We start from the raw sequence: 14,930 nt of genomic DNA, 5'->3' as shown, positions 1-14,930 counted from the left end.
TTTTCCTACACTGAGAGAACAATTTATTTGAGCCAAATGAATAGATTTATTCAACTGAACAAAATCATTCATTTCATTCAAATATATATTTGGTTATAGTTAACAAATCTTGGTTGAAAAAAATTCCACTACGGCTGGTGGCGCTACAATGCTACCATCTCAATGCAGATGTGTTAACTATAAACAAATCATTATTTCATTCAAATGAGCCATATCTTTGTCTCAAATAAACACTAATTGGGTCCATTCAAATATGTCATTTGGTTCGAATAAATTGTTCTCTCAGTGTATTACATATAAAAAAAAGGATATAAATCGTAATAATTTTAACAAAATAGGTAACATTTGGTTTTTCAAAATTTAATATTTGAACCGCCAACTTTCTGTAGAGCGGATTTCATTAATTATTGTCTATTAATGATACTCGTCGATGGTTTCCTGATGAAAAATGATATTATCTAATTACATATGAGTATAAATGATTATATATAATTATTAGGGTGCTTCATTTTAGAGCAACATTTTTTTTTATTAATTCCCACCTGAAAATCTTGTAGTCGGTGGAAAAACAAAAATTTTGAGCCGCATGGCAGCTCTTAATTCCGATTTTAACCCGTTGCTGATCCATTTTTTATTTTTTCCATTTAAATAACATTGAAAAATAATTTTTTATAACTTTTTCCTTCCGCTCACCGGATTAAAAATTTTTTTTTGCATTTGGACTTATAGGCTTTTGTAGAGGACTAAATTTGCTACAAAAAAGGTCCTTTGAGTCGAATCTGTAACTCGATGAAATTTCTACACAAATCGCTTCTTCGATCAAAATTTCGTAAAAATAACACTAAATCTCATCTAGCGCCCCAACTATTGATAATGGATAAAAAATGTAAAGAACAATTTTGTAGGAAATTTTATGTCCTACAATTTTTATTCTCAAACAATTTGTCGAAACTCTTAAAGTTTAGTAACTACAGCCTCGTAAAATATAAAACGGGGAAAATAAATTTATTTAAATAATGATAATTTTGCGGTCACAGGAAAAAAATCAAATAAATTACTATAACTTTAACTTTATCCTTGAATAACTTTTAAACCAGTAAATTTATCGAAAAATTATAAGAGGCCTTTTTTGTAGAGCGTTTAATTTCCTACAAAATTATGTATCTCTCGTCTCTGTATATTAACTTGCTTAGGAGAAAAAAAATTAAATGTAAAACGCATCAAAACCCCATGTTATTCAAATGGGAAATTTATTGTCTTTGGGGCACGGTTTAATATGAATATTAAGGGCTTATATGGATCTGATAATTTTTTTTAGCTTATAAACGAAAAATTTAGGAGGCGTTGCTCAAAAAAAAATCAAGTTGGTAAATAACGGACACCCTAATGATTATGTATAATTATATATGATCAAATCTGGCCGATTTCCAGATCTGATTATATATAGAATCATATATAATTATATATAATTAAACAAACTTATTTTTCATCAGGTCAAAAATTGCTTACCTTGCAAAACTGAACTTTATATATACAAAATGTATAGGGTGAGACAACATTACTCAAGAAGACATTCGATAAGAATAAACTCTGCAAAATTTACATTTCTTCCAATCTATCAGAGCTTACACTGAATAAATATGTATGAGTCATGCATGGATAATGTAAATTAAATTTTCTACGGTAACAAAATCATTTGTATGTCAAAAGTTGATGGAATTTCGACTTTTACAAGCCTGAAAAAAATAAATAACGATTTGTTTATTTCAATTAAACATTTCAATCACCACATTTCTGATGAACAAAGTTCATTAATTATTTACTATTGATGACACTCATCGATGGTTAAACACTTGGTTCCCTTTTAATGCTGAATATTAAAAACTAAATGTATATGATAATTCAATATTACACAAGAAGACATTCGGTATACCGATCTTATAAGAATAAACTCTGCAAAATTTATATTTCTTCCAATATATCAAGCCTCACACTGAATCTATACAAGAGTGTCATACATGGATAATATAAATTTAACTTTGTCTCCACGGTAACAAAATAAATACAAACCCTTGGAAGTCAAATTCTGGAAATGAAAGTCAATAAAATGATAGAGTTAAATATTGTCGTACGTCGAAGACAAAAACAGAATTCGGCGAATGTCGGAAGCTATCATTATAATAAGTATCATCTATACCACGCATCGATCTCTCTACTACACTGTCTATGATTACGGGTCAGCAACATTCGGTTCTTATTCTTAGAACAAAAGTCGAAATAGAAAAAGGGTTGGAAGGAATAGGAAACCGGTTGTATTTACTACGCATAGAAAGTCATTATTTATTCATAGACATATGACATTTTCTCTAGATAGTAATTTTCTTAAACGTTTTGCCGTAACTTTCTCTATCCCTTGATATTTTATTATCTATTTCTGTAAGTTATGAACCTCCAGTAACACTACCCCTCATTGTTAAATAAATTTTCGTCGAGTCAACATGAAAGCACTTCCCTATAGTTTCATGATACTCGAGTACTTCGGCGGATGGAAACCACTCAAGTGGAACACAAGTATAAAAGGAAAGTTATATGATATGTATGCATTGACAATCACCTTAACAATGGTCACTTTTTGCATGTCTTGTGTTATAGAATTATTTCATACAGAAAATTTTGAAGATATTGTTCAAAATATGTCAATGTCATTATCATTTATAGTCAGCTGTTCGAAACTGATTCTTTTTAATGTGAAGCGTAATGAAATAATAAATGTCTTACAATTATTGGTCGTGAATATTTGCAGAGTCAGATCTGCTGAAGAAGCCCACATACAATTGAAGTACGCTAAAAAAGAAGAGTTTGTATTAATTTTTAAATTTATTTAAAATATTACTTTTTACAATCTACGTCTCTATTCAAGGTATTCTTGTTTAACCATAGAAATCTCGTGAAAAAGTTTGGAGGTATGGTGTGTATTGCAGTATTTGCTATAAACGGTGCGTCAATATTCAATGATATTCCAACAAAAACTCTTCTGATCAGTGGCTGGTTCCCTTATCGCCATACCAACAGTACTGGATTTTGGGTCGCATATTCACATCAAATAATCGTATTTTCTGTTGCCCCTATGATTTTATTCTCGTTTGACTGCGCTGTTTTCGGTGTCTTCTTACGAAATTGTTGTCAATTGGAAATTTTGAAAAATCGACTAGAGAATTTCGTGGAAATAATTAATGGAGAGAAACTAAATAACAAAAGTAATGGATCGGTTCTCACAATAAGAGAGCGTGAACGTAATTTTATTAAGCAATGCATTCATCATCACTGGATTATTTTACAGTTAAGTTTATTTTCATAAAATTACTTAAAATTGTTTCATGAACATCTTTTTGTTTCTCATACAGGTTTTCCCAACAATCCAATGAGTTATTTGCCCTGGTAATATTTATGCAATACTCATCTAGTTCTTTGGTGCTTTGCCTGAGCGTTCAATCATCAACAAAGCTTGTCTTCATGAGTCCTGAGTTCGTATCTATGATTCTCTATCTTGGATGTATGTTATCGGAAATATTTCTATTCTGTTGGTATGGCAATGAAGTAACACGAGAGGTATACAATTCAATATTTTCACTAATCAAAAACTTTGGATTTAATAAAAACGCTCTTTTCTATATTTCGGAAATTCCCCGAGTCGAAATTTAGAGCCTATATATTAGGCCCCTCTAGCCCGAAATAGATCCGATTTAGAGCCCTGTAGTCCTGTAGCTCTGACTTTGAACCCAGAGGTCCTAACATTCACTGAGAAGTCCGATTTTGAGCCTTCAAGTCCGACAATATTAGTCCCGTAATAAATTTCGATTCATTATAATTTAATAATTTATGATGATAAGAAAAATTAAAAATTAATTACAATTAATTGTAAGCCTTATTTTATTGATATATAACGAAATTTATTAATAACAATAGTTAGATAAGCAGGTGGTTAATTAAATTGTAAACCTTTTTAATAAGGAAAATTTTAGTTTAATTTATTTACCATATAAAAATAAAATTGCATTTATTAACAAAATTTTAATCACTCCGCATAAATATTATAATTACTTACGTTCCTTACTGTTTATAGGAACTGTTATTAAATGTTGATTGCCAATTTTTATATAAAAGCATGGTGTAATAAGTTTTACTGTTCTATATACTTAACGTTATTTGTTCAAATTCTAAATTTTGACCGATAATTTTCTTCAGAGATATATAGATTTTTACATTATGTCACTGTAGATTTAATTCGCATTTATGATGATTAGGGAACTTTCAATTGAAATTTCAAAATATATGACCATAGTTTAATTGTTAATAATAATAATTTTAGAATAAAAACTGCATCACACAAAGAGAAATAATATTATTTCAATTATAATAAGTACTAATAATAATTCATTTCTTTAATTGAAGTTATGATTTTTTGTAATTCATTATAAAAAATTAAACTATTAACAGCATATGCTGTATATTTTGATAATTTTAATTGAAATTATTTTAAGCATTGTAAGTGCAAATAAAATCCAGAGTAACATAGATTATTATTAATCACGATATTAATAATGCTAACGATATTAACAATATGAGTATTATTATTAATATTATAATTATTAATATTATTATTATTACAATAAACTAGGGCTTACAGGCCCTAATTTTAATTTTCATCAGGTCCTAGATTAAGCTCGCAAGTGCTGAAAACGGAAATTTGTAGCACCTCAGGGACCAAAATCGGACCTAATTTAACATGGAAACAGACTCTATTTAGAGCCTCCAAGTCCGAAATAGGTCCGACTTTAGAAGGCTCTAAATGGGCTCTAAATTTCGACTCGGGATCATTTCAATGCTTTGAAGAAATTAAAAAATTTCTAGATTAAGATAAATCTGAAATTTGAAGCCAAGACTGCTACAAAAATTCAAATATTTTTCTTACTATAAAAATTAAACGCCAAGTCAGTGTTTGGAAATCCACTAATTTTTAGAAAGCAATCAATTATTTTTAAATTCATTTCGAGCGTTAAAAACTATGAAATATAATTATATTATTATTAACTAAGACAATTATTTCAGAGTTCAGGGATACATTTTGCAATATACAATATGGATTGGCAAGTTTTGACAACTAGAAGTCAAAAAGATTTGTTGATAATGAAAACCCGGGCTAGTTTACCAATTAGATTTACCAGCGGTTACTTAATTGAACTTTCATTGGATTCATTCACTAAAGTTTGTGTATTTTTTGTTGTTGTTATTAAATTACTCGTTTCTGTAGATAATATAATTTATTTATTCCATATTTTTCGTTCTTTAGCTCATTAAATTTTCTTACTCTGCATTCAATCTTCTCCATCAAAAGTAATTTAAATGAGAAATTATATATCAGTAGTGACTCTTCGTCAATATACCTCGCAAGAAAACTAATAAATCAAAAGATGGACCTAACTCTTTCATCAATTTATAAACCACCACGACGAAATCTAATGAAATTGTAAAAAAAAACAAAAACATGTAATCCGACAGAAACTCTATGTAATTTTACATTTTGTTACTCAATTCAAGATCTTATAATAAAAAACCAGTTGAATATACACAAGCATCCTTATTGAATAGGTGATGGGTTCTACGGAACATTGAAATATTCGGTTATTACAATATTCCACATAAAAGTCAATATACAAATGGCGGCAATCACGTTATGTCAACGGATAGAAGTATCAACATCGGGAAAAAATTTTGGACTCTTACTTACCGTCATAGAATTTCGAAAAGATATAAACCATCTTTCAAAAATATATGACGTTAAAAAAGAAAGATGGAAAAAATTTCAAGTTTTTAAAACCTGAATGAAATAGATAAACTTTTTGTTTCTCAAAAACTAATATTTGAACCGAAAAATTTTTCTGTAGAACAAATTTCGAGAATTTCTTACCGTTAATGACACTCATTGATGGCTTAACACTCGGTTACGTTGCAATACTGAATCTTATATACTAAATGTATCTAGTGATATAATATTACACTAGAAGACATTCTATAAGAATAAACTCTGCGAAACTTACATTTCATTTGATATATACGAGCTTACCCTGAATATATACATGAGTGTCGTACATGGACAATATAAATTTAACTTTGTCTCCACGGTAACAAAATAAATACAAACCCTTGGAAGTCAAATTCTGGAAATAAAAGTCAATAAAATGATAGAGTTAAATATTGTCGTGCGTCGGAGACAAAAACTGAATACGTCGAATGTCGAAAGCTATCATTATAATAAATATCATCTATACCACGCATCGATCTCTCTGCTATACTGTCTCTGATTACGGGGTAGAAATATTCGGTTCTTATTTCGAGAACAAAAGTCGCAATAGAAAAAGGGTTGGAAGGAATAGGAAACCGGTTGTATCTACTACGCATAGAAAGTCATTATTTATTCATAGACATATGACATTTTCTCTAGATAGTAATTTTCTTAAACGTTTAGCTGTAACTTTCTCTATTCCTTGATATTTTATTCTCTATTTCTGTAAGTTATAAACCTCCAGTAACACTACCCCTCATTGTTAAATAAATTTTCGTCGAGTCATCATGAAAACTCTTCCCTACAGTTTCATGATACTCAAGTTCGCAGGTGGGTGGAAACCACTCGAGTGGAGCACAAGTATAAAAGGAAAGTTATATGATATATATACACTAACAGTCACCTCAACATTGGTCACTTTTTGCATGTCTTGTATAATAGATTTATTTTACACAACAAATTTTGAAGACATTATTAAAAATATGTCAATGTCATTAACATTCATAATCGGCTGTTTAAAACTGATTCTTTTTAATGTGAAGCGTAATGAAATAATTAATGTCTTACAATTATTCGACCTAAATATCTGCAGAGTTAGATGTGCTGAAGAAGCAAACATACAGTTGAAGTACGCAAAAATAGAAGAGTTTGTATTATTTTTTATATTTATTTAAAATACTACTTTTCACAATTCATGTCTCTGTTTAAGGTATTCTTGTTTAACCATAGAAATATCGTTAAAAAGTTTGGAGGATTGGCATTTCTTGCACTATTTGTTATAAACAGTGCTTCAATTTTTAATAATATTCCAACAAAAACTCTCCCGATCAATGGCTGGTTCCCTTATCGTCATACCAACAGTACTGGATTTTGGGTCGCATATTTACATCAAATAATCGCACTCTCTTTCACCTCTATGGTTGGAGTTTCCTTCGACACTGCTGTTTACGGTGTTTTCATACGAAATTGCAGCCAATTGAAAACTTTAAAAAATCGTCTAGAGAATTTTGTTAAAATAATTAATGAAGAAAAACTAAATAACAAAACAAATGGATTAACTTGCACAACAAGAGAGTGTGAACATAAATTAATCAAACAATGCATTCATCATCACTGGATTATTTTACAGTTGAGTTTATTTTAATGATTCTAATAACATTTGTTTTCATAACATCAGGTCTGGAACTTATATACTTTCAATGCTCATTTTGCCACTCGAAATTTGGGGTAATACTGTGACGCGAATTGTGACGTATGCTTAAATCAAGAAGTCAATATATTAGCGGAATGAACGAAACTGCTGTCATCTTGAAGGATTGAAGAAATTTTTATTTCTGCCCGCTTAAGTAAATTCATAAGTGTTTTAACTTTATCGGCATGCTAATTAATTGTTACAAGCTACAGACTCTTTAATTATATTTCTAGTGGCATTTTCTTTAGAAAGTTTTATGTAAATCTGTATCTTAAATGAAATTTGTATGAAATTCATAAATTAAATTGATATTTTTCGAATATCTAATCAAAAACTCTTAAAATCGGTACACATGAAAGTTGGATGATAAATATCTTTTGAAGGCTTAATTTAATCGCAAAAAAATAAGACACCATTTTTATAGAGCAGTTCATTTCCTACAAAAATTAATATTGCGCATTTTATAATAGTCATTTATGGTCGAGTAATAAAATTCATAAACAAAAATGAAATTTGTCTTAAAATAATCAAACTTAAATCTTCAATATCATTTAAATGATGAGGTTTACGGGAAAAATATAAGATACCTTTTTTGTAGAGCATTAAATTTTCCACAAAATTTTTCTCAAACATTTTTCTGTACAATCAATTAATGATGAGGTATGAATTTTTTTCTATTGGACTGAGAAAAAAATAAAAAACTGCGGTGAGGGCCATCTTCCTATTGAAATTAAGAGTTCATATTTGGTGAGAATTTTTTTAAGGTGTCTAGCAACCCATTTTTCCGTGTCACTTGTAAAAAAAAAATAGTTGATTTTTTTGACCCACCCTAATGTCCACATAGTAATAGTAAGTATGCTAACATAGGAAAAATTATTGGTTTTTTTTTCTCCGTGTACTAGAGTATTTTAAATGTCAAAATAACAGACAGTTTAAAAGTAGAAACAAATAAAATTCGTCTTGATTGTGATTCGTGATTTAAACATACGCCAACAACTTCCCACATTATTAACCTGAAATTGAGTTGTGCCAACCGGTCTCGATCATTGAAACTCAAAGTTTCATACAGATCTTATGAAAAATGTTATCATTCATAATGAATGCTGGCACGGGTGATATCAGACACCTTTACCCTAGTCAGCGTTCATATTTTGCTTCATCCCTTGTCACTCAATATACTACTTAAGAACATTTTATTTTTCATTACAGATTTTCACAACAGTCCAATGATTTATTTGCCCCAATAATATTTATGCAATACTCTTTTAGTTCTCTGGTACTTTGTCTAAGCGTTCAATCATCAACGAAGCTTGTTTTTATGAGTTCTGAGTTTATATTTATGGTTATATATCTTGGATGTATGTTAGTGCAAATATTTTTATTTTGTTGGTATGGCAATGAAGTAGCGCTAGAGGTATAAAATTCGACATTTTTATGTTTACTAATCAAAATCTTCCTTTCGTAAATTGCGGAAATTCATTTCGTTTCAAAGGAAATTCAAAAAATTCTAGATCAAAATAAATCTGTACTTTAAAGTCAAGACTGTTACTGAAAATATATTTATTTTTTCTATTGTAAAAATTAAACTCAAAATCAGCCCGTGTATAAAAAATTGTTAAAAAAAAAGGTAAAAAAAGTGTTGACTATTCTAAAAAAAGTTCGTCATTGTGTCACGTTTTGAAGTTTAGAATAGTCAACACTTTTTTAACCTTTTTTCAACAATTTTTTTTGTACGGGAGTGTTGGGAAATCCGCTAATTTTAAAAAAGCAACCAACTATTTTTAAATTTATTTCGCGTGTTGACAAATATAAAATGTAATTATTGTATTATTAATTAAGACAATTATTTTCAGAGTTCAGGAATACCTTTAGCAATTTACAATATGGATTGGCAAGTTCTGACAACTAGAAGTCAAAAAGATTTGCTGATAATAAAAACCCGGGCTATTTTTCCAATTAGATTTACCAGTGGTCATTTAATAGAACTTTCGTTAGATTCCTTTACTAAAGTTTGTGTTTTCTTTTCTTTGTATTAAATTAATTAGTTTTTTCAATAATGTAATTTATTTATTCAATATTTTTTATTCTTTAGCTCATTAAATTTTCATACTCGGCGTACAATCTTCTTCATCAAAAATAGTTAAAATTTAAACTGTAGTTTATAAACTGTAAATCATGTTAGTAATAACTAGTTGCGATTATACGTCGCACCAAAACTAATAAATCAAAAGGTGGACCTAAATAGTTCATTAACTTATAAAGTACCGCGACAAAATACAGCGGAAGTTTGAAAAAAAAAATATGTAGTTTGAAAGACATGTTCTGTAAATTTATATTTTGTAATTTATGTTTCAATCGAATAATAAAAAGCCGTTAATTTTATGCTGCCTCTTTATTGAACAGGTGATGGATTCTATGAAACATAGAAATATACAGTTTTTACAATAATGAAAGTAGGAGTCAATATACGAAAAGTGACACGCACGTAATGTCAATAGGTAAAAGTATTCAAACCGGAAAAAAAATTTTCGACTTTTACTTACTGTTATAGAATTTCGAAAAGATATAAACCTGCAGACTTGTATAGACGAGAAATAGAAGGCGGGAAAATAAGATACATTAAACTAAAAAAATGATTTATAATATATGTCTATACTTGACGCACAAATATAAACACAACCATGTCATTTGAAAAAAAAAAAATTATTGACGATTCTGAACATTTTAAACGTTGGCACGCAAAAGATATTCGAGTTTTGAAAACCCAAATAAAATATATGACTTTTCGTTCTTCAGAATATAATATTTGAACCACCAACTTTTTCTGTAGAACAAATTTCATTTATTTTTTACTATTGATGACACTCAGCGATAGTTAAACACTTGATGACCTTTCAATGCTGAATCTTATTCAATAAATGTAAGTGTTGCTACAATATTACACATCAAGACATTCGGTAAGAATAAACTCTGCGAAATTTATTGTATATTTCATCCAATATATCCGAGTCTACACTAAATATATACATGAGTGTCATGCATAGATAATATAAATTTAACTTTGTCTCCACGGTAACAAAATAAATACAAACCCTTGGAAGTCAAATTCTGGAAATGAAAGTCAATAAAATGATAGAGTTAAATATTGTCGTACGTCGAAGACAAAAACTGAATTCGGCGAATGTCGGAAGCTATCATTATAATAAGTATCATCTATACCACGCATCGATCTCTCTACTGCACTGTCTATGATTACGAGGTAGCAATATTCAATTCTTATTCTAAGAACAAAAGTCGAAATAGAAAAAGGGTTGGAAGGAATAGGAAACCGGTTGTATCTACTACGCATAGAAAGTCATTATTTATTCATAGACATATGACATTTTCTCTAGATAGTAATTTTCATAAACGTTTTGCCGTAACTTTCTCTATCCCTTGATATTTTATTATATATTTCTGTAAGTTATATACCTCCAGTAACACTACCCCTCACTATAAAACAAATTTTCGTCGAGTCAACATGAAAACTCTTTCCTACAGTTTCATGATACTCGAGTACTTCGGCGGTTGGAAACCACTCGAGTGGAGCACAAGTATAAAGGGAAAGTTATACGATATATATACACTTACAATTACCTTAGCAATGAGCACTTTTTGTATATCTTGTGTAATAGATTTATTTTACACATCAAATATCGAAGATATTGTTCATAATATGTCATGGTCATTTACACTAATTCTTGTCTGTTCGAAACTGGCTCTTCTTAAAGTGAAACGTAATAAACTAGTAGGAATCATTAAACTATTAGACATAAATATTTGCAGAGTAAGATGCGCTACAGAAGCTACCATACAATTAAAGTATGATGAAAAAGCAAAGTTTGTATTATTTTTTCTACTTGTCTAAAATTTTACTCTTTGTAATTAATGTCTCTGTTCAAGGTTTTTTTGTTTTACTGTAGAAATCTCGTCAAGAAGTATGGAAGTTTGGTATGTTGTGCAGTATTTGCTATTATAGGTGCTTCGATTTTAGAAAATATTCCCACTAAAACGCTTCCTTTCAATGGCTGGTTCCCTTATCAACATGACAACAGTACTGGATTTTGGTTCGCATATTTCCATCAAATAATCACACTGCCTGTTACCTCCATGATTGGATTTTCATTTGACACTGTTGTTTACGGTGTATTGTTACAAAATTGTAGTCAATTAAAAATTTTGAAAAATCGCTTAGAGAATTTTGTTGAAATAATTGATGAAGAAAAACTCAATAATAAAATTAATGGATCGGTTTGCACAATAAGAGAGTGTGAACATAAATTTATCAAACAATGCATTCATCATCACTGGATCATTTTACAGTTAAGTTTATTCCAACTCAATTATTAGTATAATTGTTTTATGAACTGCTTTTTTCTGATACAGATTTTCGCAAGAATCTAATGATTTATTTGCTCCAATAATATTCTTGCAATATCTTTCAAGTTCTTTGATACTTTGTCTGTGCGTTCAACTGCTAACAAAATTGGCTGTCATGAGCCCTGAGTTTATATTTATCGTCGTTTATTTAGGGTGCATGTTAACACAAATTTACTTGTTCTGCTGGTATGGCAACGAAGTAATAATAGAGGTTAAACATTTATGAAAATATATTTTTAATAAAATATTTATTGGACTACAAAATTTTCTAAAATTTTACATTTTGGATGAAATTTTCGCACGCAATTTTGCAAAAAATACTCAACTGGTTTACTTAGTCACGATTTAAGACGACCAAATCTAAATCAAGTTTTATTTTTGACCTGGGCACCGTCAAAATTTCTTTATGACTCTGTAAAACATTCGCGATAACAAGATCAAGTCTTGATATTGATATTTAAAAGCCGCTCGATACGATCGGAAAATTCGACTAATTTCATTTAAAAAATATTGAGTGATCTTTTGTATTAATATTTTAGTATTGTATTTTCCAAATTTTCTTTTTCTACGATAAGTTTAGAAAAGATACTAGTGAGGAACCAAAGATTTTGAAAAAAAAAGAAGTGAGTTTTTGTTGATTTTCAAAAGTTTGAATATTCTTGAACGACCTCTCCTGAATTTTTGATTGACTTAAAGCTTGGAGAGAACTTTTCAAATACTTCAGTCAAAAATTTTTTCACGCGAACTTCTTGATAAAAAAAAAAGTTGAAAAAACATTACCACCCTAATGTAGGGAGACCGGAGCACGACGGCCCTCCTAAGCCGATATTGATATTTGCGGCTTTTGAGCACTGGGTACAAATTTTTTTTAATTATCTCTAACAAAGTCATGATAATTTTAAGAAAAAAAAAAAATTATTTTTTCCAGGGCACGGCTGACATCTTCCCGAAAATGATTAAACAAAAAAAATAGTTTTATTGAAGAGGAAACTTGTAAATTACATCAAACTCATAGGTCGAGATTATGGAAAAAAAATTTTTCCGATTTATTTGAGGGTCCATCTTGCCCCGAGTATTTCGTATCACTTTGAAACTTGGTGGGAAAAATATATCAAACTCATGAAAATATGACGATGACAAACAAAAATTTTTTTTTTTTTTTGGCGGAATGTTTTGAGGGGGTCCGTCGTGCCCTGGTCTCTCCTACATATATATTTATAATAATCATAAAGCTAATTCTTTACAGAGTTCAGGAGTAAGTTCAGCAATTTATAAAATGAATTGGCAAGTTTTGACAAATAAAACTAAAAAAGATTTATTATTTATGAAAACTCAGTCTATTTTACCAATAAAATTTACCAGTGGTTACTTGATCGAACTTTCCTTAGACTCATTCACTAAGGTTAGTATTTTTTTTTTTGTTAACAAAATAATTATTTCGACAATTATCAATATAATTTCATAATTTTATCCTTCAGCTCATTAAATTTTCTTACTCGGCGTACAATCTTCTTCATCAAAAATAATAACAATTTGTCAAATATGTCAGATAGTTAATAATATTTATAGATATTAATAATGAAATAAACATACGGGAGGGCAGAGGGGCGAAACGGCCCCCCTAAACCGGTTATTACTTTTGTGGCATTCAACTATCAAATCAGTTTACTTTTGTCCTATCTTGAAAAATTTCACGGATATTTTACCGAAACTTTAAGAAAAAAATTTTTTTTTTGGTTTCGTAAAATTGTTTTCAACGTTAAGAATGTATTTCTTTCTCTTGACAACTACATCTACTTTTATATTATTCAAAAAAAATTTCGTAAGGTGTAATAAATCGTTCCCACACTTACTAAAAAAAATTTGATTTTAATGATTTTTTCACAACTATTGCAATATAATTGAATTTGAATTTAAAATTGCCGCCAAAATAAAGTAGAAAACACCTGGATTTAGCAAAAATAAAATAATGTCTAAAACATAAAACAAATTGTTTCAAAGTTAAAACTGAAGATTTTAACTGCCTTTATTGCAGTGGACTTTATTCCGAATCTAAGGAATCGCGGATTCAATGTAAAAATTGTAAGAAATGGTCTCATGATTCCTGTGCAGATGAATATTATTCCGATGAGTATATTTGTGAATACTGTAAGAATTAATTTATTACACGCTTCATGTAATTTAATATTCCATTTAAAAATTTTATTTTCGTTACGTTCTTAACGAATTATGATAAATTATAGGTAATGTCATTGCTCTGTTGTTTAATGTTAGAAATTATATAGATTAATGAAGTACTAATTGTTATTTAATAAAAAAAAACAAATCTACATTTCTAATTTATCATTATTTTTATCCAAAAAAACGTGTTTTTTAATTTTTTAGATTATGGATATAACTTTGCTTTATTTAAAAAATTTATCAAATAAAAAAAAAATATTATTTTCAAATATTTTTAGTGGCCAAATTTGCCCCAGGCATAGACAATCAGCCGAAAAATGAATAAGTACCCGTGTAGGAACCACCAGGCATACAATGCCGATGATGCCTATTAATGGCTTGCAATCATTGGTCGATGATCAAAATACCAGTCTTGGGCCATTAATGGTTGACGAGTAGCCTATGGATCTTGTATCGAAATCGCCAGTGATACACTTGGCCAGTCATTCAGCCAATGGTTGGCCGATCAAGAGGTAACCTTGGTTGGCCAATGATCGAATTACATTAATGAGCCAGTAATATTCGATAACCGGCCCATGGATTTCGTAACAAAGACACTGGTTAGACAATCGGCCAGTCATCCAGCCGATGGTAGACCGATCAATGATTATCGATGGTTTGCCGATGATTAAAAAACATTCTTAACCCAGTCGTAAGCTACAGAAGGCTGACAGTATTTTTATCACATTTTCGCGCTATATTATAAGTGGCTGAAAAATCAATCTATTATTAATTTTATTAAAAATATTTAAATAT

At 29.4% G+C, this 14,930-nt stretch overlaps 3 protein-coding genes across 4 annotated transcripts; all 3 read left to right on the top strand.

Moving 5' to 3' along the window:
- The first annotated feature begins 2,295 nt into the window (after positions 1–2,295).
- LOC130669465 (odorant receptor 46a-like) lies at positions 2,296–5,612 on the top strand. 2 transcript variants are annotated; one of them, XM_057472405.1, is made up of 5 exons: positions 2,296–2,839; positions 2,941–3,339; positions 3,405–3,609; positions 5,110–5,265; positions 5,351–5,612. In XM_057472405.1, the coding sequence occupies exons 1-5, from the start codon at positions 2,499–2,501 to the stop codon at positions 5,396–5,398; spliced, it is 1,149 nt and encodes a 382-aa protein (XP_057328388.1). In that variant the 5' UTR covers positions 2,296–2,498; the 3' UTR covers positions 5,399–5,612. The 2 variants fall into 2 exon arrangements, with proteins under 2 accessions (XP_057328388.1, XP_057328380.1); XM_057472397.1 differs by having other exon boundaries at positions 2,296–2,857.
- Positions 5,613–6,630: 1,018 nt separating this feature from the next.
- LOC130669476 (odorant receptor 46a-like) lies at positions 6,631–9,903 on the top strand. Its single transcript, XM_057472418.1, has 5 exons — positions 6,631–6,989; positions 7,073–7,471; positions 8,745–8,949; positions 9,389–9,544; positions 9,628–9,903. The coding sequence occupies exons 1-5, from the start codon at positions 6,631–6,633 to the stop codon at positions 9,673–9,675; spliced, it is 1,167 nt and encodes a 388-aa protein (XP_057328401.1). The 3' UTR covers positions 9,676–9,903.
- Positions 9,904–11,055: 1,152 nt separating this feature from the next.
- LOC130669487 (odorant receptor 46a-like) lies at positions 11,056–14,119 on the top strand. Its single transcript, XM_057472426.1, has 5 exons — positions 11,056–11,414; positions 11,498–11,896; positions 11,961–12,165; positions 13,201–13,356; positions 13,433–14,119. Exons 1-5 carry the CDS (start codon positions 11,056–11,058, stop codon positions 13,478–13,480), a joined length of 1,167 nt encoding a protein of 388 aa, XP_057328409.1. The 3' UTR covers positions 13,481–14,119.
- The last annotated feature ends 811 nt before the right edge of the window (positions 14,120–14,930 follow it).

This window comes from Microplitis mediator, chromosome 1 (assembly GCF_029852145.1).
Source record: "Microplitis mediator isolate UGA2020A chromosome 1, iyMicMedi2.1, whole genome shotgun sequence".
NCBI classification, from domain to species: Eukaryota; Metazoa; Arthropoda; class Insecta; order Hymenoptera; family Braconidae; genus Microplitis; species Microplitis mediator.
The sequence above is the reverse complement of the archived record's forward strand: the minus strand, read 5'-3'. Positions and strand labels throughout refer to the sequence as shown.